Source organism: Oncorhynchus keta, chromosome 28, assembly GCF_023373465.1.
Source record: "Oncorhynchus keta strain PuntledgeMale-10-30-2019 chromosome 28, Oket_V2, whole genome shotgun sequence".
NCBI classification, from domain to species: Eukaryota; Metazoa; Chordata; class Actinopteri; order Salmoniformes; family Salmonidae; genus Oncorhynchus; species Oncorhynchus keta.
The window spans coordinates 28,013,280-28,039,718 of record NC_068448.1 but is presented as its reverse complement, the minus strand read 5'-3'; the positions used below and the strand labels follow the sequence as shown (position 1 = coordinate 28,039,718).

At 42.3% G+C, this 26,439-nt stretch overlaps 2 protein-coding genes across 3 annotated transcripts in view; both read left to right on the top strand.

The window, feature by feature from the left end:
• Positions 1–405: 405 nt before the first annotated feature.
• LOC118360948 (dolichyl-diphosphooligosaccharide--protein glycosyltransferase 48 kDa subunit) lies at positions 406–4,820 on the top strand. Its single transcript, XM_035740548.2, has 11 exons — positions 406–657; positions 1,268–1,378; positions 1,490–1,576; positions 2,309–2,412; positions 2,644–2,738; positions 2,876–2,969; positions 3,097–3,245; positions 3,393–3,540; positions 3,686–3,806; positions 3,911–4,017; positions 4,153–4,820. The coding sequence occupies exons 1-11, from the start codon at positions 423–425 to the stop codon at positions 4,300–4,302; spliced, it is 1,401 nt and encodes a 466-aa protein (XP_035596441.1). The 5' UTR covers positions 406–422; the 3' UTR covers positions 4,303–4,820.
• Positions 4,821–4,921: 101 nt separating this feature from the next.
• The window catches only part of LOC118360946 (pleckstrin homology domain-containing family M member 2-like), a 49,279-nt gene continuing 27,761 nt past the window's right edge, over positions 4,922–26,439 (top strand). The window contains exons 1-10 of one of the 2 annotated variants that reach the window (XM_035740542.2): positions 4,923–6,040; positions 7,005–7,111; positions 7,193–7,302; positions 7,728–7,827; positions 15,195–15,282; positions 15,475–15,649; positions 16,076–16,129; positions 17,511–17,787; positions 18,137–18,994; positions 26,336–26,405. In XM_035740542.2, coding sequence (XP_035596435.1) covers positions 5,981–6,040; positions 7,005–7,111; positions 7,193–7,302; positions 7,728–7,827; positions 15,195–15,282; positions 15,475–15,649; positions 16,076–16,129; positions 17,511–17,787; positions 18,137–18,994; positions 26,336–26,405 — 1,899 coding nt within the window. In that variant the 5' untranslated portion in view covers positions 4,923–5,980. Of the gene's footprint in view, positions 6,041–7,004; positions 7,112–7,192; positions 7,303–7,727; positions 7,828–15,194; positions 15,283–15,474; positions 15,650–16,075; positions 16,130–17,510; positions 17,788–18,136; positions 18,995–26,335; positions 26,406–26,439 lie in introns of both variants that reach the window. The other variant, XM_035740543.2, reaches the window with a different exon arrangement.

Sequence of the window (26,439 nt, the reverse complement as noted above, 5' to 3'; positions counted from 1 at the left end):
TTGGCTCCTTAACATTCATAGCCATGGATATCAACTGTACTGCAGAAATGGAAACGTAAATCACAGAAAATAGATGTTGTGGTGGTAGCTGCAGAGAAGTACTTGGGTGTATGATATTTTACTGCAGAGGAGTTACAAGGTGTGTTGAGCGATAGTATCGGATCAGATAGGATAGGTTTAATGGGTGTAGGGTTAGATGGTAGGGACATTTTTTCCCTCCCTTTTGTGTCACAAAGTGGAACGAATTCACGCTCAAAAACAGTAGGCGCAAACACAGGGCAAGATACAACAAAAAGATTAATAGGGCCTCACACACTCCAGTGTAGTAGATGGCAGTGTATGCGCCTTTCAGTTGGTTGCGATCAGCCAGTACACATTTTAAAAAGAAGAAGAAGAACGCTGACGTCGACTTCTTCTCCAAAATGGCGAAGTGGACCTCAGACAAGCAAATGAATTGGTGCAGTTCTACTTTGTTGTTAAAAAAACGCACTGTAAGCATGGCTCAAACAAAATCCAGATTGTTGGGAAATAATTTTATTTTATTCTTGATGATATCGTCCATGATGCACATGGCATTGGCTGACGGAAAGACGCTCGTTTTGTTGGACAACCTCAACATCAGAGATACCCATGCAATCTTCTTCCGCAGTCTGGCAGGTGGAAGGAATACATGTTCTTTTCTCAGCCATTTGTTAGATAGCTAGCTACAATTATACGTTTATTTTTTAAAAATCCATAACGAAGATTTGTTTTCATTAATTTGTTTTCGTTCCGTTAGTAAGCTAATGTTATCTTAGTTAGCGCTCGTAACTCCACTAACGTTAGCTTGTTAGCTAATCTTTGCTAGCTAGGTTGCCAACGCAACGTTCCATAGGGTAGGAATAGGTGTCACTACTGGGGCATGTGGCATTGATTTGGGGGGGAAAAAAAGAAGTAACTAGCTAGCTATCATTGTCGATGTTAAAGGCAAAGAAAGGTCGTATCTGTCCACTTGCACAACTACGTGTCCGGGGCACCTGAGAATGTTTGTTTTTGCACTGTGATTGTACTACTACTTCATACACATTCTTTCAGTCCCTACTGCGCATGTACTGTTACATGATGTTTATCCCAAAATGATGCATACGTGTGTGTTGTTTTTTATGCACTAGAAATGCTGTGTTAACCCACCCTGGGCATCAAAATGGTTTAAAACAAAGTAACTTAGCGGACTTAATTCCAAATCAATTTCCACCAGGCTGATGTAGTTCTATGTCCCTCTTTGCAGATCGTGGCTTTGACCTTTCATTCAAGACTGCAGATGATCCTTCTCTTTCACTGATCAAATATGGCCAATTTCTCTATGACCACCTCATCATCTTCTCCCCATCCGTGGAAGGTTAGTTACCTAACATTGCAGTTATAATTTTTGACATTTATCTTGCATCAAATCATTTTTGTTACAACAAACAGAGTACTAAATATTTAATGCAACTTTTATCCTTTTAAGACTTTGGTGGCAACATCAGTGTTGAGACAATCACTTCCTTCATCGATGGTGGAGGCAATGTCCTGGTTGCTGCAAGCTCTGATATTGGTAAGTGAAAAATATATTATTCTTACTTGTGTAAAAACCACAGATGTTGTTTCTACAACGTGTACGTGCTTACCAAAATAACCAAGATGTTGCAAAATAAATGTACACGGGTTATTTAATAATTTCATCCAAACATCAACAAACTTAGTTCCATTTTAGACGCTTGACCCGCTGCAAGTCCTGCCTCTCTACTCATTGGTTTTTAGGAGCATACGAACCCACGTGGTTGATTGAAAGATGAACAAGATCCACACGCCAGTCCAGTTGGTGGTGGTAATGCGCCTTAAATTTGGTTGCCAACTGCCATATAGAATCCACAGAAGAATAAGAATGAAGGAGGGAAGATTAATTAAATAAAACTAACTAGGGTTCCCCTTTTATCTATGGATTAATTGTCAGAGTAGAGAACACATGATTTTGTGACTCAAAATGGGTCAAAATTTTACAAAGAAAAAAAGGACCATGTGCATTTCAAGTAAAATAACAAGCCAATGTTTATCTCCCAGGACAAATTAGCTAGCAACAGCAAGCTTGCTAAATATCCATGAATGTTTCATGTGTGTTTCGACCTGTCCAATAATGAATATAGTTCATTCAGTTGGTTTGGTATTTAAACCTGCTTGTCATGAGCACGTCTGATGGGGATAGACAAAACATGCGCGCACTGAGTCGGTTTGGTCAGAATGTTTCACAGTAACTAATGCCATTCTCCTGTAATCTCCTTTGTCCTAGGTGACCCTCTGAGAGAGATAGGCAGTGAATGTGGAATTGAGTTTGATGAGGAGAAGACTGCTGTCATTGATCATCACCATTACGATGTGTCAGACCCTGGTGAGGTAAGCAGAAGAAAGAACATTCTAATGTAAACCTTATAGCATTAGGTTTTGCAATTGCTTACAGGGGCATGTGTCAATACACTTCTGTCTAATAATGTAGAATTCCTAAGTTAAGTCTCAAGAAAAGGTGTGAAATGGGTATTGAGTGACCATTAAAATTGCAGAGCACTTGAGGTAGGCGAATGAAGTGAATCATAAGAGGTAAACTTCCCCCCCTATTCCTTCCCCTAGCATACCCTGATTGTTGCTGATCCAGACAATCTTCTGAAGGCTCCCACTATTGTTGGGAACCCCAGTGACAAACCCATCCTCTTCAAGGGTGTTGGGTGAGTCTACCATTACAGTTGAGAACAAGTATTGTCAGTTCTAAACGAGGGAGTTACTACACTGGTATTATGTTATTATACCCCTATGGACATATTTTTCTATGGTAAAGGATTTTTGTCCTCTCCCCTTCTTCCAGCATGGTGGCAGACCCAGATAACCCCCTGGTCCTGGACATTCTGACTGGCTCCTCCACCTCCTACTCCTACTTCCCTGACCGACCCATCTCTCAGGTAATACCAGCACTGTTTCCTTCCTTATCAAACATTCTCCTTTGAAATTTGACTAACTTATGTGTGTACGGTGTTTATAACTGAAACTTTATATTTTGGTTGACACTACGCTCTCCTTTCTGGACAGTACCCCCATGCTGTTGGAAAGAACACTCTTTTGATTGCTGGGCTCCAGGCCAGGAATAACGCCCGAGTGGTATTCAGTGGCTCACTGCACTTTTTCAGCGACGCCTACTTCAACGCCGCTGTTCAGAAGGCCACACCTGGCTCCCAGAGGTAACCCTTTCTCATAATGCTTTTCATCATCTGCTCTGTTGTTGCCTGCCCTACTTTTAATCTGATTTTCATTGTTCAATAATCACCTTTTTATATTTTAAGAAATGGAATAACTGTGTTTTAATTCCAGTCTTGGATCTCTTGTAGGTACGCTCAGACTGGGAACATGGAATTAGCCGAGGCTCTGTCCCGTTGGGTGTTCAAGGAAGCCGGTGTACTCCGGGTGGGAGCCGTTACACATCATCCTGTGGGGGAGAGCACCCCTCCTGCAGCTTACACCATCACAGACCTTGTGGTGAGTCACTATTTAATCCATCAACATCTCGTGGTAAGACATTTTTGCTGTCCATTATGACAGTATTTAGTTATTTTTCTAAATTTAACGAAACATTAAAATGTGAAAATGTGCCAATTGTTTCTGTCCTTTTCCTCCGACACAGGAGTACAGCGTTGTAATTGAGATGCTGTCCGGGGGCAGCTGGATTCCCTTTGATGGGGAAGACATCCAGTTGGAGTTTGTGAGAATCGACCCCTTCGTCAGGACCTACCTCAAGAAAAATGGTATGAACATTTCAGAGATTACTCTTTATTTTCATAATTATTTACATTGTGGAAATTGATTGAACAGTTTGATGTCAATCAAATAATTATATTTACCTGAATAGGAGATAAATACAGCGTCCAGTTCAAGTTGCCTGACGTGTATGGAGTGTTCCAGTTCAAGGTGGACTACAACAGGCTAGGCTACACACACCTGTACTCCTCTACTCAGGTGAGGGAACTGTCTTGTTTTGAAAGGCTCTTGAGTATATCAAGGGCTACACCAGCTAATTCATTGTACGTGTCACACTATAAGCAAACAAAGTATAGTACTCAATTGCTAATGTATACATGTCCTCTCCCATAGGTGTCGGTGCGTCCTCTGCAGCACACGCAGTATGAGCGCTTCATCCCCTCAGCGTTCCCTTACTATGCCAGTGTCTTCTCCATGATGGGAGGACTCTTTGTCTTCAGCATAGTCTTCCTTCACATGAAAGAAAAGGAAAAATCAGACTAGGGAGATGAAACGCTTATTAAATTAGGAGGGAGGGGTGGTAAGATTAAGAATTTGCCTTATCGGGGTGAAGGTTCTTGGTTGCTTAAATCATCTGGCAGAGTCTGCAAGAAGAGTTGGTGAGAATTGAACATGTTGCTTCTCTATTGGTTGTGGGGGAATTTAATGAGGGCTTTGCAGGCAAACTAATTCAGCTGTGGCTGAGATTTTTTGTAATTCTGAAAATAATACACTTGTGCACAGATCATTTGAGTGATTATTTTACACATCTCTGAATTCAGTCAGCAATTGGATATGGTTGCTTCACGATCTCAATAACAGATGGAACACTTGTTTGGAAAAATCCCATGAATGTATGTTTATCCCACCCCCTTGTGTATGAGGATAAAAAACATCTTGATGCAGTACATGCACTGAATATTTGTGTTTTGTCTGATCAAATAGACTTGCCAATAGAAACACTAACATATTTGCAACAAACGTTACACAAATCCTTAAACTACAATAAAATGTTGACATTCCACTCTGTTGAAGTCTTATTACTATCCTTAATCTAATTTAGTAACCCGCAGCTGGATCAATTGTGTGTATATATATAAATCATTGAGCTGGATAGGGTAGAGAACATGTAGTACAATAAAAACTACAGCACAAAAAAAAATCAGTTACCCACATTTGTTGGAGGTGATGTTAGTGTGTCACGGGCTCGTTCACAGGCATTTGGTGACTTATCAGTCAATTATATTCACTTCAAATGGCTAGCTGCTAAACTTAACCATAGACAGTACAGTATGAAGATGGGCAGAAATTGCTTCCCAAATGGAGATACCCGATCACGCTTCTAGGCCATGTCATGGCGACGTTGGCTAGCTAAGCTCATGCGCAGAAACACTTCTGTCTAATGATGGTCTCGCTTCGGAATGCGCACGTGCTGGACGCCGACTTAAAGGCACTCCTTCGATAAAGTAATTTTTGACAAAGGAAAACGTGTCAATTTCACGAGGTTGGAGTAATAACATGTTCAATTACTTAAGACGTGGGCTCGAATCTAGGTTGTGTATTGACATTTCTAGAAAATTAATTAAAGAATACCTTTTCACTTCTGTAATTGAATTGTTAAATCCGAAACCCCGGTCTGTTCTGCTTGCTCTGTTTCGCAAGCGTTCCCGGAAGCCTCGCGATGTTGCACCCCTGGCTTTAGAAACTGGGTTAGCATTGTCTTGAATATATTCCTCCGGACTAAACATCGAGCTTGTTAAAACTTGGTCATGGTTTCTACATTTTACATAAAGTTGAACTACAACATAAGTTTAAACAAGTTGAGTGCTACCCAACTACAAAAAGTAAAAGTTACCGGCTACGACAGCAGGATATTTACTCCCTACTAGCGCTGACGCCACCTAACGTGCTGGCCAGTTCGGTTGACTAACGACGTTAGCCATTCGAACCTTAGTAGGAGGACGACATTGCCAATAAACGTTATTAGCCATGGCCATGTTGTCTTATGCTAGTTGTTACATTACCTAGCCAGCTCTTTGTTTGATATGTTGTTCGCTTCGCTAGCCAATTATCAGTGTTGAAAATATATGGCTGGCTAGCTTTGAGAACATCGACAGCAGACCACATTGAGACCCCTGGAAATCAGCTGACAGCTGCAGGCAGCCAAGGAGACCAGTCAGTGATGGATCAACTCAAAGTCAAGGACCGAATATTGGAAAACATTTCTTCGTCTGTCAAGAAGGTAAGACTGATATCAAGTCTATACACATACAGTTAACTCAAAGTCATGTTAGTAAGATCAGCTAACTTATTTGAAGACGGTAAACACCAGTATTACCCTGCTTGCCATGATAGGTGGGCCTGACTCATCGTAGAAAACATTTGCTGACTATCTGTGAGGTCTTTGAAGATTGTTTAGCTAACGTTAAACACATGGATTACGTGTGTAATGTCATGGGTGTTTTGTCTTGCTAATTTAGCTGACACTGTGTTGTATTCGCTAATGCTGTCACGTAAACACACTTTCTTGCTTCTAAAATTCTGAGTCACGGCCAATTCAACAACCCTCGGTTAGCTAGGTCTATTTATGAAAACCAAAATAACTTTTGTTGCTTATTTTCCAAACACATTTCAATATGCTTGCTTAATATAGGCATAGTTACGCATACTGTGACCACATTCAATTTGACTTCTGGGTTACTTAATCAATTAAGCTAAACCCTGGTTGAATGTTTGTTGATGTTCACCTTTGCATACATCTGTACACTTAACGTTCAGTCCTATCCTTCCAAAGTATTTGCACTGTGCCAGACTGACAGTGCTTTAATAGACCTTGCCTGGTATGATTTTCAAGTCCTCTCCAGTTTATATTCAGTTTGTTCCTGTTCCCAGTCACATGATCGTCATCAGGTGACTGGAATTTAAGATCCTTACATTCCTTTATATTCAGTCAGTCCTGTTAAACTAGTCTTTTTTCAGGGGTTATGAACAAAAGTCTGATTAATGCTTTTAAGTCAGTCATAGTAATACCATTTAGTGGATAAGATGTACAGTAGCAATTATCCAATTTCAGGCGCCATGCTTGCAGATATCTGTCACTGAGGGACTCCTCTCAACATCTCATGAAGAAGATATCCCTATATTTCTAGTTTGGCTGTGGGCCTAGTACTCTTGTCAGCTCCATATGTTTTGTGCTCTGACTGCAGTTGCAGAGTTACTTTGCTGCCTGTGAGGATGAAACTCCAGCCATCAGGAATCACGACCGGGTCCTACAGCGACTGTGTGAGCACCTTGACCATGCTCTACTCTATGGGTAAGAAGACTGAGAGCTAAATCTGCTCAGTACTTTAATACATCCTAACTCAGTTCAATTCTCATAGTCTGTGCATTGCAGGCTGCAGGATATCTCCTCAGGTTACTGGGTACTGGTTCTACACTTCACCCGCAGGGAAGTGGTCCGGCAGGTAGACGAGCTCCAGCACATAGCAACCAACCTTGGGCGAAGTAAGAACACAATTTTTACTGCTTTCTTACGCACACATCCACATTCATGGTCAGTCTTGTGGGCAACTTGAGAAACAAACGTTTCACAGCAGTTAACCCTAATACATACATGCCATTTCTGTCAATCAATTCATACACCTATATTTACTGTGATAAAAGGAATGACATATGTTAGCCAGTGGTTTGCCAATTGTAAGTTCCTCTTGTGCCACATGCCAGAAATGTAGCATGATGATGTTGTTATTTGAGGTCAGGATTACAGTAATTACCATTGGTGTTTGCACATATGTTTATCTTTTTACAGAAGTTTCTTTGCAGGCCTACTTATTTCGAAGTTCAGGCAGGAAATAAATAATACATGGTACTAGTAAATATGCCTACATATGCCCATATTTGTCCCTTGTTTATATTTATTTTCTATGCAGGTCGTGCCTGGCTATACCTAGCACTGAGTGAGAGCTCATTAGAAAGCTATCTCCGTCTCTTCCAAGAGAACCAAGGATTGCTGCAGAAGTATTACTTCAAGTGAGTGTTCTGACCCAAAGAGCCCTAAATTATGCATTTAGACTAAAAACAAATATAATTTTGTCACATGCACCAAATACAACGGGTGTAGACTTTGCTATAAAATGCTTGCCTACGAGCCTGTCCCAACTATGCAGAATCAAAATATAATAAAAATAGTAAATAGTAAACAAGGAATAAGAAAATACAATATTTAATATATACACACACACACACACACACACACACACACACACACACACACACACACACACACACATACAGTGGGGCAAAAAAGTATTTAGTCAGCCACCAATTGTGAAAGTTATCCCACTTAAAAAGATGCGAGAGGCCTGTAATTTTCATCATACAAAATGAGAGAAAAAAAATCCAGAAAATCACACTGCAGGATTTCTTAATGAATTTATTTGCAAATTATGGTGGAAAATAAACTTTTGTTATTGACCAAATTCTTATCTCAATACTTTGTTATATACCCTTTGTTGGCAATGACAGAGGTCAAATGTTTTCTGTAAGTCTTCACAAGGTTTTCACACACTTGCTGGTATTTTGGCCCATTCCTCCATGCAGATCTCCTCTAGAGCAGTGATGTTTTGGGGCTGTTGCTGGGCAACACAGACTTTCAACTCCCTCCACAGATTGTCTATGGGGTTGAGATCTGGAGACTGGCTAGGCAACTCCAGGACCTTGAAATGCTTCTTACGAAGCTACTCCTTCGTTACCCGGGCGGTGTGTTTGGGATCATTGTCATGCTGAAAGACCCAGCCACGTTTCATCTTCAATGCCCTTGCTGATGGAAGGAGGTTTTCACTCAAAAGCTCACGATACATGGCCCCATCCATTCTTTCCTTTTCACGGATCAGTCGTCCTGGTCCCTTTGCAGAAAAACAGCCCCAAAGCATGATGTTTCCACCCCCATGCTTCACAGTAGGTATGGTGTTCTTTGGATGCAACTCGGCATTCTTTGTCCTCCAAACACGACGAGTTGGGTTTTTACCAAAAAGTTATATTTTGGTTTCATCTGACCATATGACATTCTCCCAATCTTCTTCTGGATCATCCAAATGCTCTCTAGAAAACTTCAGATGGGCCTGGACATGTACTGGCTTAAGCAGGGGGACACGTCTGGCACTGCAGGATTTGAGTCCCTGGCGGCGTGGTGTGTTACTGATGGTAGGCTTTGTTACTTTGGTCACAGCTCTCTGCAGGTCATGCACTAGGTCCCCCCCGTGTGGTTCTGGGATTTTTGCTCACCGTTCTTGTGATCATTTTGACCCCACGGTGTGAGACCTTGCGTGGAGCCCCAGATCGAGGGAGATTATCAGTGGTCTTGTATGTCTTCCATTTCCTAATAATTGCTCCCACAGTTGATTTCTTCAAACCAAGCTGCTTACCTATTGCAGATTCAGTCTTCCCAGCCTGGTGCAGGTCTACAATTTTGTTTCTGGTGTCCTTTGACAGCTCTTTGGTCTTGGCCATAGTGGAGTTTGGAGTGTGACTGTTTGAGGTTGTGGACAGGTGTCTTTTATACTGATAACAAGTTCAAACAGGGGCCATTAATACAGGTAACGAGTGGAGGACAGAGGAGCCTCTTAAAACCTGTTATGGCTGCGATCCCTGTACAGGGATCAACATCAGGGGAAATTTCAGAGTGACAAATAAAAATACAACGTCGTAACATTAAACATTTTTGAAAATGCAAGTGTCTTACACCCTTCAAAAGATTAGAATCTTGGTAATCAAACTACGTTTTCCAATTTAAAATAGCTATTACAGAAAACAAATACCATGCTTTTGTTTGAGAAGAGCAATCAGCAACAAACATTTTCCACCATGACAGTTTTTACACATTCACATCTGAAGGTAAAATTATGACTTACATTCTGATATCTTGCTCTTATTTCTCTTCCTGAGGGTCCCAGTGATCAAATGAAGTGCCGTTTTCTTTGATAAAATCCATTTTTCTAGCTTAAATCGAAACATTTGAACCTGTTTGTGCTGTGAATTCCATCTCTATCAATTTTTTACGGAGCATTCGACGTAATTACACACGGTAAAATATTGTTTATCTAGTCATGGTTGATTTCAGTGCATTCCTCTGGATGTTTGCAACACAGCCAAACATTTTTTTTTTTTGCGGGGCGTATTGACCGAAGTGAACTGATTTGAAGACAACGAGCAATGACTACCTTGCTCACCAATCATTTTAGCGAAGCTTCGTTGATGGACTGTATTTCTGCCCAATGACCACTGATCTTCTTGAAATCTAGCTGGGTAGATAGCCAATGAGCTGAGGTAAACGGCAGTATGTAATGGTTTTGGGTTGGAGCACCATTCCTTGTTTAATATCGCATGTGTAACGAACTCCATTCTCGCCTTGGCGATCAGAGGAGTTGCTGTGAGGCTTGTTACACGCAGCTGTATTTCTTAAAGTTGTATTTTCAATGATTTCATTGAACTTTTCATGGCGAATAAATCAGGAAAAGCGAAGTCAAAGTCTAAAGTAAAAGTGAAAGTGAGACAGATTTTTTTGTTTGAGGAATCTTTGAGTGTTATGATTCAAACAGGAACTGAGGAGCTGTTTCTGCAAGGACAGGATGTACTTCTGGACGGGTAAGTGCTAATGCCGTTTTATGAAATATAAATATATATATATTGAGCAAAAAAAATACAATTTGAAATGAAATGTGTGGTTTGTTTGTGTGTGTATATGTATTCCATGTCAGATTATATTTTCCATTTTTTTTTAATTAAAATGGAATGGAGTAGAACAGCAAACACACAGGCCACTGCGCCTGCTACTCCTCTCCATTTCCATATAAAATAGCCATTGGGTGCTGTTCAGGGGAGGGCAGGCCCACAACAATGGCCGGAGTTGAATGGAACAGCACTTCACCTTAGTGACTGTTCCCTCTGCTCTATACAATACATATCTGTTTATTTTATGTGATGATAAAAGGCTCATACAATACAAATATTTTTTTAAATGTTTTCTTTCACAGTGATAGCGACTCTGACTGGGAGCCCCGGGTGCCATGCTGCCCGCACTACCTCTGCCCCCCCAGTGGTGTTCATATGCCACAGTTCATTACTGCAGGCATGACTGTGCCTCAGGGCCAAAAGGGCACAGCATGGAGGCGTCGTTGTGTTCTGTGTCGCATGAACTGAACCACTTGTTCAGTTTGCCTCTGCTTTACATCAGAAAGAGACTGCTGTGGGACATCGCACAGGCAGCAAAATATTGTGTCGAGCACTTCCAAAGGGTGTACTCTTTTTATTTATTTATTTTATTTTTTAAACTTTTCTTTTGTGTGTGTTAGAATTGCTTTTTGATATGTTGTATATAGTTATTTGATATGTTGTATATAGTTATAGGTCAAACTTCAGAATGTTTCCATTCAAATGATACCAAGAATATGCATATCATTGCCTCTGGGGCTGAGCTACAGGCAGTTAGATTAGGGTATGTCTTCAGGTGGAAATTGAGAACAAAGGGATGCAGCCATAACAGGTTAAATAAAAAGTTACAGGTCTGTGAGAGTCAGAGATCTTGCTTGTTTGTAGGTGACCAAATACTTATTTTCCACCATAATTTGCAAATAAATTAATTAAAAATCATACAATGTGATTTCCTGGATTTTTTTTACCTCATTTTGTCTATCATAGTTGAAGTGTACCTATGATCAAAATTACAGGCGTCATCTTTTTAAGTGGGACAACTTGCACAATTGGTGGCTGACTAAATACTTTTTTGCCCCACTGAACATTCTGAACATTAATCAAATCGCTACCCAGACTATTAGCACCCCCCTCATTTTACGCTGCTGCTACTTTCTGTTATTATCTATGCATAGTCACTTTATTAACTCTACCTACATGTACATATTAAACTCAATTACCTCGACTAACCGGCGCCCCCGCACATTGACTCTGTACTGGTACCCCCTATATATAGCCTCGCTATTGTTGTTTTACTGCTGCTCTTTAATTAGTTACTTTTTATTTTTACTTAAACTGCGTTGTTGGTTAAGGGCTTGAAAGTAAGCATTAAGATGCATGTGACAAATAAAATAGGATATTAAATCAATGTCAGGTTCTAATGTTTCCTCTGGCCTTCCTGACCAATTAATGATGGATTCTAATAAAGTGAAGGATAAAGCCCATATTGTAGGGTTTTTTAACAAGCACTTCATGTACAGTTGAAGTTACATACACCTTAGCCAAATACATTTAAACTCAGTTTTTCACAATTCCTGACATTTAATCCTTGTATAAATTGCCTGTCTTAGATCAGTTAGGATCACCACTTTATTTTAAGAATGTGAAATGTCAGAATAATAGTACCGAGAATTATTTCAGCTTTTATTTCTTTCATCACATTCCCAGTGGGTCAGAAGATTACATACACTCAATTAGTATTTGGTAGCATTGCCTTTAAATTGTTTAACTTGGGTCAAACGTTTCGGGTAGCCTTCAACAAGTTTTCCACAATAGGTTGGGTCTATTTTCGCCCATTCCTCCTGACATAGCTGGTGTAACTGAGACAGGTTAGTAAGGCCTCTTTGCTCTCACACGCCTTTTCAGTTCTGACCACAAATTTTCTATAGGATTGAGGTCAGGGCTTTGTGATGGCCGCTCCAATACCTTGACTTTGTTGTCCTTAATCAATTTTCCCATGATGTCAAGCAAAGAGGCACTGAGTTTGAAAGTAGGCCTTGAAATACATCTACAGGTACACCTCCAATTGACTCAAATGATGTCAATTAGCCTATCAGAAGCTTCTAAAGCCATGACATAATTTCCTGGAATTTTCCAAGCTGTTTAAAGGCACAGTCAACTTAGTGTATGTAAACCTCTGACCCTCTGGAATTGGGATATAGTGAATTATAAGTGAAACAATCTGTCTGTAAACAATTGTTGGAAAAATTAAGTCCTTAGTGACTTGCCATAACTATAGTTTGATAACAAGAAATTTGTGGATTGGTTGAAAGTGAGTTTTAATGACTCCAACCTAAGTGTATGTAAACTTCCAACTTCAACTGCATGCTGTACGTTTTTGATAATGTTGTTGCTCAGGCTTCTAATGTAAGCTCTATTACTGTAAATTAAATGCCCTTGTGAACCATTAACATTTTGAGCCTGTTTCTTCTGCTAAGGTCTGTAAAGCTCTACAGGCAAGAGACACTAAAATGTTTGCAGGTCCAAACAACCTGGATCCCTCCTACCTCTAAAAGATAGCAGATGGTATTATTACTGAACCTGTGGCTCACATTGTCAACTTGAGTCTCTTGACCAATTCCATACCCAGCATTTGGAAATCTGCTTATATTAGCAAGATTCCTCAGATGCTAATAACTATCATCCTATCTCTAAACTCCATATCCTGGCCAAGGTCTTTGAATCCCTGATGAACACACAGTTAAAAACAAATTAATTGAAAGGAACATACTGAGAGCAGTTCAGTCTGGCTTTAGACCAGGGCACATCACCAAAGCTGCAGCTATGCCAGTGGCAAGTGACAGCATTTGGGAAATGGGATGCAACCGAAGTTGCATCTATATGCAGATGCTAGTAATTTATTAATGTTCTCCTTCTCTGGTTCAGGCTGTTGAAGATCTCCAGACTGCTTTTCAGTTACCGCAGGACTCCCTTTATGGACTCCAACTGGTCTTGAATGTACAGAGAGAGAAAAATTCATGACCTTTGCCGGAGCTCACACTCAGCCAGAGTGTGAGCTCATTGTCGCAACATCCTCTCACTGCCAACTGCGTTTTATTTTCAGCAAACTTAACATGTGTAAATACTTGTATGAACATAACAAGATTCAACAACTGAGACATAAGCTGAACAAGTTCCACAGACATGTGACTAACATAAATGGAATAATGTATCCCCGAACATGGGGGGGTCAAAATCAAAAGTAACAGTCAGTATCTGGTGTGGTCACCAGGTGCATTAAGTACTACAGTGCATCTCCTCCTCATGGACTCTACCAGATTTGCCAGTTCTTGCTGTGAGATGTTACCCTGCTCTTCCACCAAGGCTCCTGCATGTTCCCGGACATTTCTTCAGGGAATTGCCCTAGCCCTCACCCTCTGATCCAACGGGTCCCAGATGTACTCAATGAGATTGAGATCTTCGCTGGCCATGGCCTTCCTTCCACTGGCATTCCTGTCTTGCAGGACATCACGCACATAACAAGCAGTATGGCTGATGGCATTGTCATGCTGGAGGGCCATGTCAGGATGAGCCTGCAGGAAGGGTACCACATGAGGGAGGAGAATGTCTTCCCTGTAATGCACAGCATTGAGATTGCCTGAAATGACAACAAGCTCAATCCGATGATGCTGTGACACACCGCCCCAGACCATGACGGACCCTCCACCTCCAAATTGATCCCGCTCCAAAGTACAGGCCTCGGTGTAACGCTCAATCCTTCAACGATAAACGCAAATCAGACCATCACCCCTAGTGAGACAAAACCGCGACTCGTCAGTGAAGAGCACTTTTTGCCAGTCCTGTCTGGTCCAGGGACGGTGGGTTTGTGCCCATAGGCGACATTGTTGCTGGTGATGTCTGGTGAGGACCTGCCTTACAACAGGCCTACAAGCCCTCAGTCCAGCCTCTCTCAGCCTATTGCGGACAGTCTGAGCACTGATGGAGGGATTGTGCGTTCCTGGTGTAACTCGGGCAGTTGTTGCCATCCTGTACCTGTCCTGCAGGTGTGATGTTCGGATGTATCGATCCTGTGCATGTGTTACACATGGTCTGCCACTGCGAGGACGATCAGCTGTCCATCCTGTCTCCCTGTAGCGCTGTCTTAGGAGTCTCAGTACGGACATCGCAATTAATTTTCCTGGCCACATCTGCAGTCCTCATGCATCCTTGCAGCATGCCTAAGGCACGTTCACGCAGATGAGCAGGGACCCTGGGCATCTTTCTTTTGGTGTTTTTCAGAGTCAGTAGAAAGGCCTCTTTATTGTCCTAAGTTTTCATAACTGTGACCTTTATTGCCTACCGTCTGTCTGTAAGCTGTTAGTGTCTTAACGACTGTTCCACAGGTGTATGTTCATTAATTGTTTATGGTTCATTGAACACGCATGGGAAACGGTGTTTAAACCTTTTACTATGAAGATCTGTGAGGTTGTTTCGATTATCTTTGAAAGACGTTCCTGAAAAAGGGAGATTTTTGTTGTTGTTGAGTTTACATAAAGGCAGGGTTTAGTGACTAGGCATAAGGATAGTTAATAAGAGTAAAATGATGAACAGAGTAGTAGCAGCATATGATGAGTATGAAAGTGTGTCTGTATGACTAATGCGTATAATCCTTATTCTACATAAACCATCTGATTTGAATCTCTTCCCAGAAATGCATTGGTGTGCAGCCATGATCACCTCACACTCTTCCTCACATTGGTGTCGGGACTGGAGTTCATTCGCTTTGATCTGGAGTTGGTCAGTTATTAGACAGTGCTTTACAACCATTATAATTCATATTAATACACTTCCAACGGTTCAGGCTTTAACCAAATAATCTAAACATAGTATTTGGTTTGTGTGTAAAACTAATAAATAGTTCAGTCAAAAGGGAATGTGTGATGTAACATCAAGAACACTCTCAAACCCCAATTGTTTTCTGGATGTTAGGATGTCCCTTACTTGGATGTGGCACCCTACATGCCGGAGTACTACAAGCCCCAGAATCTGCTGGACTTTGAGGAGCGCCTTCCCAGCTCTGACAGCCTTTCTCTGCTCTCCTTCACCTCCCTCACCTCTACCAACCTGGAGTGGGACGACAGCGCCATCGCCCCGTCCAGCGAAGGTCGGGCTCCACCTATCCACCTCTGTCTTTTCTCTCCACCCCGTCTCTCCCCGTCTGTCTTATGTGGTGTCACTAGTCTAATTCATAGGCTGATTTGTCAAGTAATGAAGTATTGATGCTGAAGTTGGATCGATCAGGAAGACACTTGTGGCTCATGGGTTTTAATGTAGAAATAGTAGCTTAGCACTCACATTGAAGTGCTCTTCATTGATCACATGGCACAGTATATGAACTCCAGGGTGTGAATGCTTTATCTCCTGTCACTTTCCATAAACCGTTGAGCCCCCATTCATTTGTAGTTTTCTCTGCCTATCCATACCAGTAACTGTTCTCATCAAGTGTATCATATTTCTCTCATATGTCACATGTTCTACCTCTGTCTCGGACCTTCCAGTTCTAACGTTGAGTCTTATCCCTCCTTTTTAGATTATGATTTCGGTGACATCTTCCCCGTGTTGCAGCCAACTGCAGACTGGGAAGGTGGGACATGGTTACCCCTCTCCTCCCTTCCTCCCCGATCACAGCATCATGCATGTCCTCCATCCCACAGTGTGTGCTCAATGCATTCTGGTCCTCTGTGTAGTCAGTGGTTTAATTGGAGTATCTCAATTGCAATATCAATGCTGAGAGGGAAATGGTAGAAAAGTCAATGAAGGGGCTTCTGTTTTATGCACTTTAGTTTATTGGGAAGTAGGCTAGATGGATTCGTAAGCATATTAAAATCCACTGTTGCTGTGCTTTTACACTTATCTTTTAAGACACTACTGAATCACCTTTATGCAAGAAAATGTGGCACTATTGCCAACATTTCATACGATTTTATTGCCAGGTAAGTTATTTTCTAAGCAGACATTTCTATGCACTGGTGAATTGTTAATGTTGTCTATTATGTTTTAATTAACCACGCAACGTTTATTTTACAAGACGTGACCTTGAAGCTTACGCAGCATTGATGTGGAATAATACTAGAGAACTGCAATGCCTGATGTAGCTGGTACTCACTCTGGTGTCTGCCGGCATATATGTGGTATATCCTCTATTTCTCATTGGAACCATTGGATTGCATGGCTTTGTTCTACGTTCAACTCTGCCTTCAAAGCTTTTGTCACCAACTGTAGCATGTACTATAGCACTGCATACCACTGCTGGTTTCCTTCTGAAGCTAAGCAGGGTTGGTCCTGGTCAGTTCCTGGATGGGAGACCAGATGCTGCTGGAAGTGGTGTTGGAGGGCCAGTAGGAGGCACTCTTTCCTCTGGTCTAAAAAAATATCCCAATGCCCCGGGGCAGTGATTTGGGACACTGTCCTGTGTAGGGTGCCGTCTTTCGGATGGGATGTTAAACGGGTGTCCTGACTCTCTGAGGTCATTAAAATCCCATGGCACTTATCGTAAGAGTAGGGGTGTTAACCCCGGTGTCCTGGCTAAATTCCCAATCTGGCCCTCAAACCATCACGGTCACCTAATAATCCCCAGTTTACAATTGGCTCATTCATCCCCCTTCTCTCCCCTGTAACTATTCCCCAGGTAGTTGCTGCAAATGAGAACACGACGTGTTCTCAATCAACTTACCTGGTAAAATAACAGATAAATAAAATAAACTATCACTGCATTCATTTGACATAGTTTCACCAATGCCTGTCACTCAAAAAGATTGTCTTTTTTTCTGCCTGCCTGTCTTTGTCCTGTGCATCCTGTGGGAAATGTGTGGTTGCGTGCCCTAATCCCTGTCCCAGCCAAAGCACCACCAGTATCCATTCTCATTATTTGGATCCAGAATGTGTACAGTATCTGTAGCATACTGTATGTGTGAATGTTCTGCTATTTTGTTTACTGTGTGTGTTCCTCTCCCGTCCTGCCGCAGAGGGTGACCTCACCAACCCGGTTATCTGTCCTCGCTCCAGCGCCTCAGACCCTCAGACGTTCTTCAAAGACTCTGTGATTCTCCGGGCTGCCATCATCCCAGTGAGGGGAACTTCCCCGCCCCGCAGCCCCACCAGACACAACCCCTTCAACGAGGACTCAGACACCAACACCTCGGCCGACATCACCCCCGTCCACACTGCTAGCCGCCACCCCCACGACACCACCACCACCATGGACGACACGGAGAGCACCAGCAACGAGCTGGAGGTTATCAGGTACAGCACACACTCCTAACATTAGTCTCTATGGGTAAAACTACATGAGATTTAGGCTAGTTAGCTGCTTAGCCACTAACTGGTTATCAGGTTTATGTTGCCCACACTTTTTCTCAGCCTCAACACACAGAGCTTGGAGTTATTGAATCCAAATGGCATGTTCCAACTTCATTTTAGCTCAACAAACATCGGGGTTATCAGGTCAAGCGAAGCCCTCATTTATTGGCACACTCATACAGGTCAGCAAGTCACCTAGCTTTTTGGCTTGTGAAATGTTAGGAATTCAAATGGACCTAGGAGGAGTACACATGGACTAACTATTATGACGTACTGCTTTTCTTTCCACCAGGATGGCCAGACGAAGGAAGCCAGCCAAGAAGCGCCATGTCGTGAAGGGCTCCAGCAACTCCACGGTGAGCAGTGAACAGAACACAGCGGCCTCCGAGCAAGCGGAAGTAGAAGACGGAACTCAGGCGAGAGGGGGAGAGGGGCTGGATGGAGACTCCTGTAGCCCCTCTGTGGGGCCGCCGCAGGGCTCAGGGGCCGAGACAGTGAGGAGAAGGAGAGGGATGGGGGATGAGGAAGGCCAGGAGGAGGATGAGTCAGAGGGTCTCCTGCGGCTGCCGGAGATGACTGACACCTCCATGGACAGTGTGGGCCAGCCCCTACGTGATGTTATGGACCGGCTCAATGGAGCTCTGGACGGGGGCCAGGCCTGGTGGCGACCAGACAGAGAGGAAGAAGATAAGGGGGAGGAGGGGGAAAAGACCCATCAGAGTTCCCTCCCTAGAAGGTCCTCCTCTGGCAGCCCTGAAGCCAACTCCCAGCCCCCGGGGCAGCAGCCCTTTCAGGGGGATCCGATTATTGAACCGCCTGACCCGGAAGCTGGGGCCCCCCTCCTGCTGCGCCCTGCTCTGGCCCCGAGCCCCAGCTTCCTGCAGGCCCCTCCGGCCCCTGCAGACTTTTACTGCTTTATCCCCCACAGTCCAGATGCTGCTGCCACACGTGGTGGCCACCATGACACTGCAGGGCATGGCCAGACGCAGGCTCTTCCTGGTGGCCATGAAGATGAGAGAGAGGCAGAGGCACCACCAGGACAGGACCCTTTCTTAGAGGAGGCAGGGGTGGTTGAGAATGGATTGCCTGCTGGAGAAACTGAAGAGGACAGGCTCAGTCCAACAGAAAACTCCCATTCTGCTGAATTCAAGTGAGTTGGGAGATTAATTACACATGTTTGGGTGAACCATGAATGGAACCTTTTTTAATCATTGTCTAAGCTGGGGGGGGGATGTTCTACCCTGCTAACATAGAACTGTTTTAAGATGGTCATACCAAGGATCATTGAGCTATTTTATTTAGAATTTTAGAACCCATTTAGGTATCAAAAGAATATATAAAACATGTATTTGAAACATTGAATTTGGCCACTAATTAACCCATATAAACACATTGAATAATAGATTCATACACGTTTAAGTGTCTGTCCTATATCTGAGCGATTATTTAAAAAATGTAAGAAATTATTACATTTTTTACCCATATTTAACCAATTGTTTTGGGCACTAAACTACTTCCACAATACACTGAGTAAAAACATTGGGAACATCTGCTCTTGACCTGGGGAATCCATGTGAAAGCTATGATCCACTTCAATCAGTGTAGATGAACGGGGAAGAGACAGGTTAAAGAAGGATTTTTGCAATAATCAATAATAATGTAATACTAGTAAAACACACAATAAATAAGAAATATGAAGAACACAATAACTAAGTAAGCATACTATATACATGGTAAAGTTCCAATAGCATATTTACAGGGATTTACAAGGAGCAGGGATTTCGCTATACAGTGGGGCAAAAAAATATTTAGTCAGCCACCAATTGTGCAAGTTCTCCCACTTAAAAAGATGAGAGAGGCCTGTAATTTTCATCATATGTACACTTCAACTATGACAGACAAAATGAGGGGAAAAAAACAGAAAATCACATTGTAGGATATTTAATGAATTTATTTGCAAGTTATGGTGGAAAATAAGTATTTGGTCACCTACAAACAAGCAAGATTTCTGGCTCTCACCTGTAACTTCTTCTTTAAGAGGCTCCTCTGTCCTCCACTCGTTACCCGTATTAATGGCACCTGTTTGAACTTGTTATCAGTATAAAAGACACCTGTCCACAACCTCAAACAGTCACACTCCAAACTCCACTATGGCCAAGACCAAAGAGCTGTCAAAGGACACCAGAAACAAAATTGTAGACCTTCACCATGCTGGGAAGACTGAATCTGCAATAGGTAAGCAGCTTGGTTTGAAGAAATCAACTGTGGGAGCAATTATTAGGAAATGGAAGACATACAAGACCACTGATAATCTCCCTCGATCTGGGGCTCCACGCAAGATCTCACCCCGTGGGAACAAAATGATCACAAGAACGGTGAGCAAAAATCCCAGAAACACACTGGGGGACCTAGTGAATGACCTGCAGAGAGCAACAAAGCCTACCATCAGTAACACACTACGCCGCCAGGGACTCAAATCCTGCAGTGCCAGACGTGTCCCCCTGCTTAAGCCAGTACATGTCCAGGCCCATCTGAAGTTTGCTAGAGAGCATTTGGATGATCCAGAAGAAGATTGGGAGAATGTCATATGGTCAGATGAAACCAAAATATAACTTTTTGGTAAAAACTCAACTCGTCGTGTGTGGAGGACAAAGAATGCTGAGTTGCATCCAAAGAACACCATACCTACTGTGAAGTATGGGGGTGGAAACATCATGCTTTGAGCTGTTTTTCTGCAAAGGGACCAGGACGACTGAACCGTGTAAGGGAAAGAATGAATAGGGCCATGTATCCTGAGATTTTGAGTGAAAACCTTCTTCCATCAGCAAGGGCATTGAAGATGAAACGTGGCTGGGTCTTTCAGCATGACAATGATCCCAAACACACTGCCCGGGCAACGAAGGAATGGCTTCGTAAGAAGCCTTTCAAGTGGCCTAGCCAGTCTCCAGATCTCAACACCATAGAAAATATTTGGAGGGAGTTGAAGATCTGTGTTGCCCAGCAACAGCCCCAAAACATCACTGCTCTAGAGGAGATCTGCATGGAGGAATGGGCCAAAATACCAGCAACAATGTGTGAAAACCTTGTGAAGACTTACAGAAAACGTTTGACCTCTGTCATTGCCAACAAAGGGTATATAACAAAGTATTGAGAAACTTTTCTTATTGACCAAATACCTATTTTCCACCATAATTTGCAAATAAATTCATTAAAAATCCTACAATGTGATTTTCTGGATTTCTTTTCTTCTCATTTTGTCTGTCATAGTTGAAGTGTACCTATGATGAGAATTACAGGCCTCTCTAATTTTTTTAAGTGGGAGACCTTGCACAATTGGTGGCTGACTCAATACTTTTTTTGCCCCACTGTATATATTTTAACTAGGCAAGTCAGTTAAGAACAAATTATTATTTACATTGACGGCCTACACCGGATATTGGAGTGATGGAGAGTAGATACAGTATGTATAGGGGTAAGGTGACGAGGCAAAAGGATATAAGATGAACAGAGTAGCTGCAGCTTGTATGTGAGTGGGTGTGTGTGTGTAGAGTACATATTATGTGTGAGTGAGCAGATGGTTGAGTGAGTGTAGGGCCTGTCAGTGTGCATGTAGACAGTGTAAAAGTAAAAGGTCAATAAAGATGTTAACTCAGTCTGTGTAGCTATTTTGTTAACTATTTATCAGTCTTATTGCTTGGGAAGAAAGCTTTTCAAGAGCCTGTTTGTGTTAGACTTGATGCAACGGTACTGCTTGCCGTGTGGAAGAGGAGAGAATAGTCTATGGCTTGGGTGGTTGGAGTCTTTAACGATTTTACTGGCCGTCTGACAAACAGTGCGTTCAGAAAGTATTCAGACCCCTTCACTTTGTCCACATTTTGTTACATTACAGCCTTATTCTAAAATCGATTGAGGATTTATTTATTTAATCTACACACAATACCCCATAATGACAGTGAAAACAGGTTTTTAGAAATGTTTGCAAAACATAAGTATTCAGACCCTTTGCTATGAGACCCGAAATTGACCTCAGGCGCATCCTTTTTCCATTGATCATCCCTGCAATGTTTCTACAACTTGGAGTCCCCCTGTGGTAAATTCAATTAATTGGATATGATTTGGAAAGGCATACCTGTCTATATAAGGTCCCACAGTTGACAGTGTATGTCAGAGCAAAAACCAAACCTTGAGGTCAAAGGAATTGGCTGTAGTACTCCGAGACAGGATTGTGTCAAGGCATAGATCTGGGGAAGGGTACCAACACATTTTATGCAGCATTGAAGGTCCCAAAGAACACAGTGGCCTCCATCATTTTTAAATAGAAGAAGTTTGGAACCACCAAGACTCTTCCGAGAGCTGACAGCCTGGCCAAACGGAGCAATTGGGTGAGAAGGGCCTTGGTCAGGGAGGTGAACAAGAACCTGATGGTCAGGGAGGTGACCAAGAGCCTGATGGTCACTGACAGAGATCCAGAGTTCCTCTGTGGAGATGGGAGAACCTTCCAGAAGGACAACCATTTCTGCAGCACTCCACCAAGCAGGCCTTTTATGGTAGAGTGGCCAGATGGAACACACTCCTTCGTGAAAGGCACATGATAGCCCGCTTGGAGTTTGCCAAAAGGCACCTAATGGACTCTCAGACCATGAGAAACAAGATTCTCTGGTCTGATACAATCAAGATTGAACTCTTTGGCCTGAATACCAAGTGTCACGTATGGAGGAAACCAGGCACTGCTCATCACCTGGCCAATACCATCCCTTTGGTGAAGCTTAGTGATGGCAGCATCATCTTGTGGGGATTGTTTTTCAGCAGCAGGAACTAGGAGACTATTCAGGATCGAGGGAAAGATGAACAGAGCAAAGTACAGAGAGATCCTTAATGAAAACCTGCTCCAGAGCACGCAGGACCTCAGACTGGGGCAAAAGTTCACCTTCCAACAGGACAATGACCCTAAGCACACAGCCAAGACAATGCAGGAGCGTCTTTGGGAGTCTCTAAATTAGAGGTCGACAGATTAATCGGAATGTCTGATTAACTAGGGCCGATTTCAAGTTTTCATAACAATCGGAAATCGGTAATTTTGGATGCCGATTTTTGCCGGTTTTTATTTTACGCCTTTTATTTAATCTTTATTTAACAAGGCAAGTCAGTTAAGAACACATTCTTATTTTCAATGACGGCCTAGGAACAGTGGTTTAACTGCCTCGTTCAGGGGCAGAATGACAGATTTTTACCTTGTCAGCTCAGGGATTCAGTCTTGCAACCTTACGGTTAACTAGTCCAACGCTCTAACCACCTGCCTCACGAGGAGCCCGCCTGTTACGCGAATGCAGTAAGAAGCCACGGTAAGTTGCTAGCTAGCATAAAACTTAATCAATCATAATCACTAATTATAACTACATATGGTTATTGATATTACTAGTTTATCTAGCGTGTCCTGCTTTGCATATAATCGATGCAGTGCGCATTCGTGAAAAAGGACTGTCGTTGCTCCAACGTGTACCTAACCATAAACACCAATGCCTTTCTTAAAATCATTACACAGAAGTATATAATTTTAAACCTGCATATTTAGCTAAAAGAAATCCAGTTTAGCAGGCAATATTAACCAGGTGAAATTGTGTCATTTCTATTGCGTTCATTGCATGCAGTCAGGGTATATGCAACAGTTTTGGCCGCCTGACTCATTGAGAACTAATTTGCCAGAATATTATGTAATTACGACATAACATTGAAGGTTGTGCAATGTAACAGCAATATTTAGACTGATGGATGCCACCCGTTAGATAAAATACGGAACGGTTCCGTATTTCACTGAAAGAATAAACGTCTTGTTTTCGAGATGATAGTTTCCGGATTTGACCATATTATTGACCTAAGGCTCGCATTTCTGTGTGTTATTATGTTATAATTAAGTCTAGAGCAGTCTGACTGATGGTAGGCACCAGCAGGCTCATAAGCATTCATTCAAACAGCACTTTCGTGCGTTTTGCCAGCAGCTCTGCTGTTTATGACTTCAAGCCTATCGACTCCCGAGATTAGGCTGGTGTAACGATGTGATGTGAAATGGCTAGCTAGTTAGCTGGGTGTGCGCTAATAGCGTTTCAAACATCACTCGCTCTGACTTGGAGTAGTTGTTCCCCTTGCTCTGCATGGGTAACGCTGCTTCGATGGTGGCTGTTGTCGTTGTGTTCCTGGTTCGAGCCCAGGTAGGAGCGAGGAGAGGTACGGAAGCTAGACCGTTACACTGGCAATACTAAAGTGCCAATTGACCAAAAGTCAAAGGTATATGAAATACAAATGGTATAGAGAGAAATAGTCCTATAATTCCTATAATAACTACAACCTAAAACGTCTTACCTGGGAATATTGAAGACTCATGTTAAAAGGAACCACCAGCTCTCATATGTTCTTATGTTCTGAGCAAGGAACTTAAACTTTAGCTTTCTTACATGGCACATATTGCACTTTTACTTTCTTCTCCAACACTTTTGTTTTTGCATTATTTAAACCAAATCGAACATTTTTCATTATTTATTTGAGGCTAAATTGATTTTATTGCTGTATTATATTAAGTTAAAATGTGTTCATTCAGTATTTTTGTAATTGTCGTTATTACAAATACATTTTTAAAATCGGCCGATTTAATCGGCATTGCCTTTTTTTTGTGTGTCCTCCAATAATCGGTATTGGCGTTGAAAAATCATAATCGGTCGACCTCTACTCTGAATTGCCTTGAGTGGCCCAGCCACAGCCCAAACATGAACCTGATCGAAGATCTCTGGTGAGACCTGAAAGTAGCTGTGGGGCGACGCTCCCCATCCAACCTGACAGAGCTTGAGAGGATCTATAATTGCTGCCAAAGGTGCTTCAACAAAGTACTGTGTTAAGGGTCTGAATACTTAAGTAATTATGATATTTCAGTTTAATATTTGTACTAAATTAGCAAAATGTCTAGACCTGTTTTTGTTTTGTCATTATGGAGTATTGTATTTCGATTGATGGGGATTATTTATTAATTTTAGAATAAGCGTGTAATGTAACGAAGTGGAAAAAGTGAAGGGGTCTGAATACTTTCCGAATGCATTTTATATGTCCTGGATGGCAGGAGCTCGGCCCCAGTGATGTACTGGGCTGTCCGCACCACCCTCTAGCACCATACCAGGCAGTGATGCAGCCAGTCAAGATGCTCTCAATGGTACTACTGTAGAAGTTTTTGAGGATTTAATGGCCCATGCCAAACCTTTTCAGCCTCTTGAGGGGAAAGAGGCGCTGTCGCACCTTTTGTACGTGTGTGTTTCGACCATTTTTAAGTCTTTAGTGATTTGGACATAGAGGAACTGGAAGTATGTGTGCTATTCAGAGGGTGAGTGGACAAGGCCAAAGGTTTGTTTCTTTGAACAGGGTATGGTAGTAGGTGCCAGGCGCACCAGTTTGAGTGTGTCAAGAATTGCAACGCTGCTGGATTTTTCACACTCAGTTTCCCGTGTCTGTCAAGAATAATCCACCACCCAAAGGAAGTCGAGTCAACTTGACACAACTGTGGGAAGCATTGGAGTCTCACCATATGCCAGTATCACTGTGGAACGCTTTTGACACCTTGTGGAGTCCATGCCCTGACGAATTGAGTAAGTTCTAAGGGCAAAAGGGGGTTCAACTCAATATTAGGAATGTGTTCCTAATATTTTGTACACTCTGTTTATACCTTCATTTTCCGACATGTACGTGCTAGTGAGAGTCTAACCTTTCCATAGAGGGGTCATATTAGTGCGTAGCTCAAACTGTTCGGACGCAACAGACAGAAGTTGGCAGATAAGCGGTACCAACTTCAGTCGAGTTCCATGATGCTTTTGGCCGTAGAGCGAAACAAAGAATACCATCGTGTTAATGAGAGTCTCATCTTTATGTAGAGTGGTCAGATGATTAGTTTATAGGCCAAACCATTCAGACACTTTAGCGACAACACCGATTTTTGGGATGTCTCACTGTCTGACAAACACCGCTCTAGCTCGGCCACGTTCCACCGCAGATGCGGAAGGCCACTGTTGGTGGATGTGGTGGATTGAGATGCAGACAACAAAAAAATAGACTGATTTTGATGGTGATTTTTGTTACTATGCAAGTTAGATTGCTGCAAGGCAGACATCGACTCTAGCGGTTTTTAAAGGCACAATATCTGGAAAATATTTTTTCTTAGATGTCCACCTGATTTCAGTTTGTGACATAACAAGCAATGTATAGTGTAGATAATCATTGTACCATCTTTTTCAATAACAAAAAAATCTATCTGGGCAGAAATAGCTTGTTTTTGTAGCTGTATGAGTCTGATGTACAAAACTGAAAGTAAAAATAAACAAATGAAACTTACTGAAGGGAAGCAATCGGAATGACAGATCTATTACTAGCATTTTGATCGGAAATCTGTCGGTCGTGCACAAAATTACATAACTGTTAAGCCTTTTTTGGGGCGATTCTGATTGTGTGGCTGTTTCAGGGTGGACAACAATCATCTGCTACTGCTCATGATCCACGTCTTCAGAGAGACCGAGGAGCAGCTCTTCAAGGTAAGCCTAGTATATTATGTTGGGTGGAGGGGGT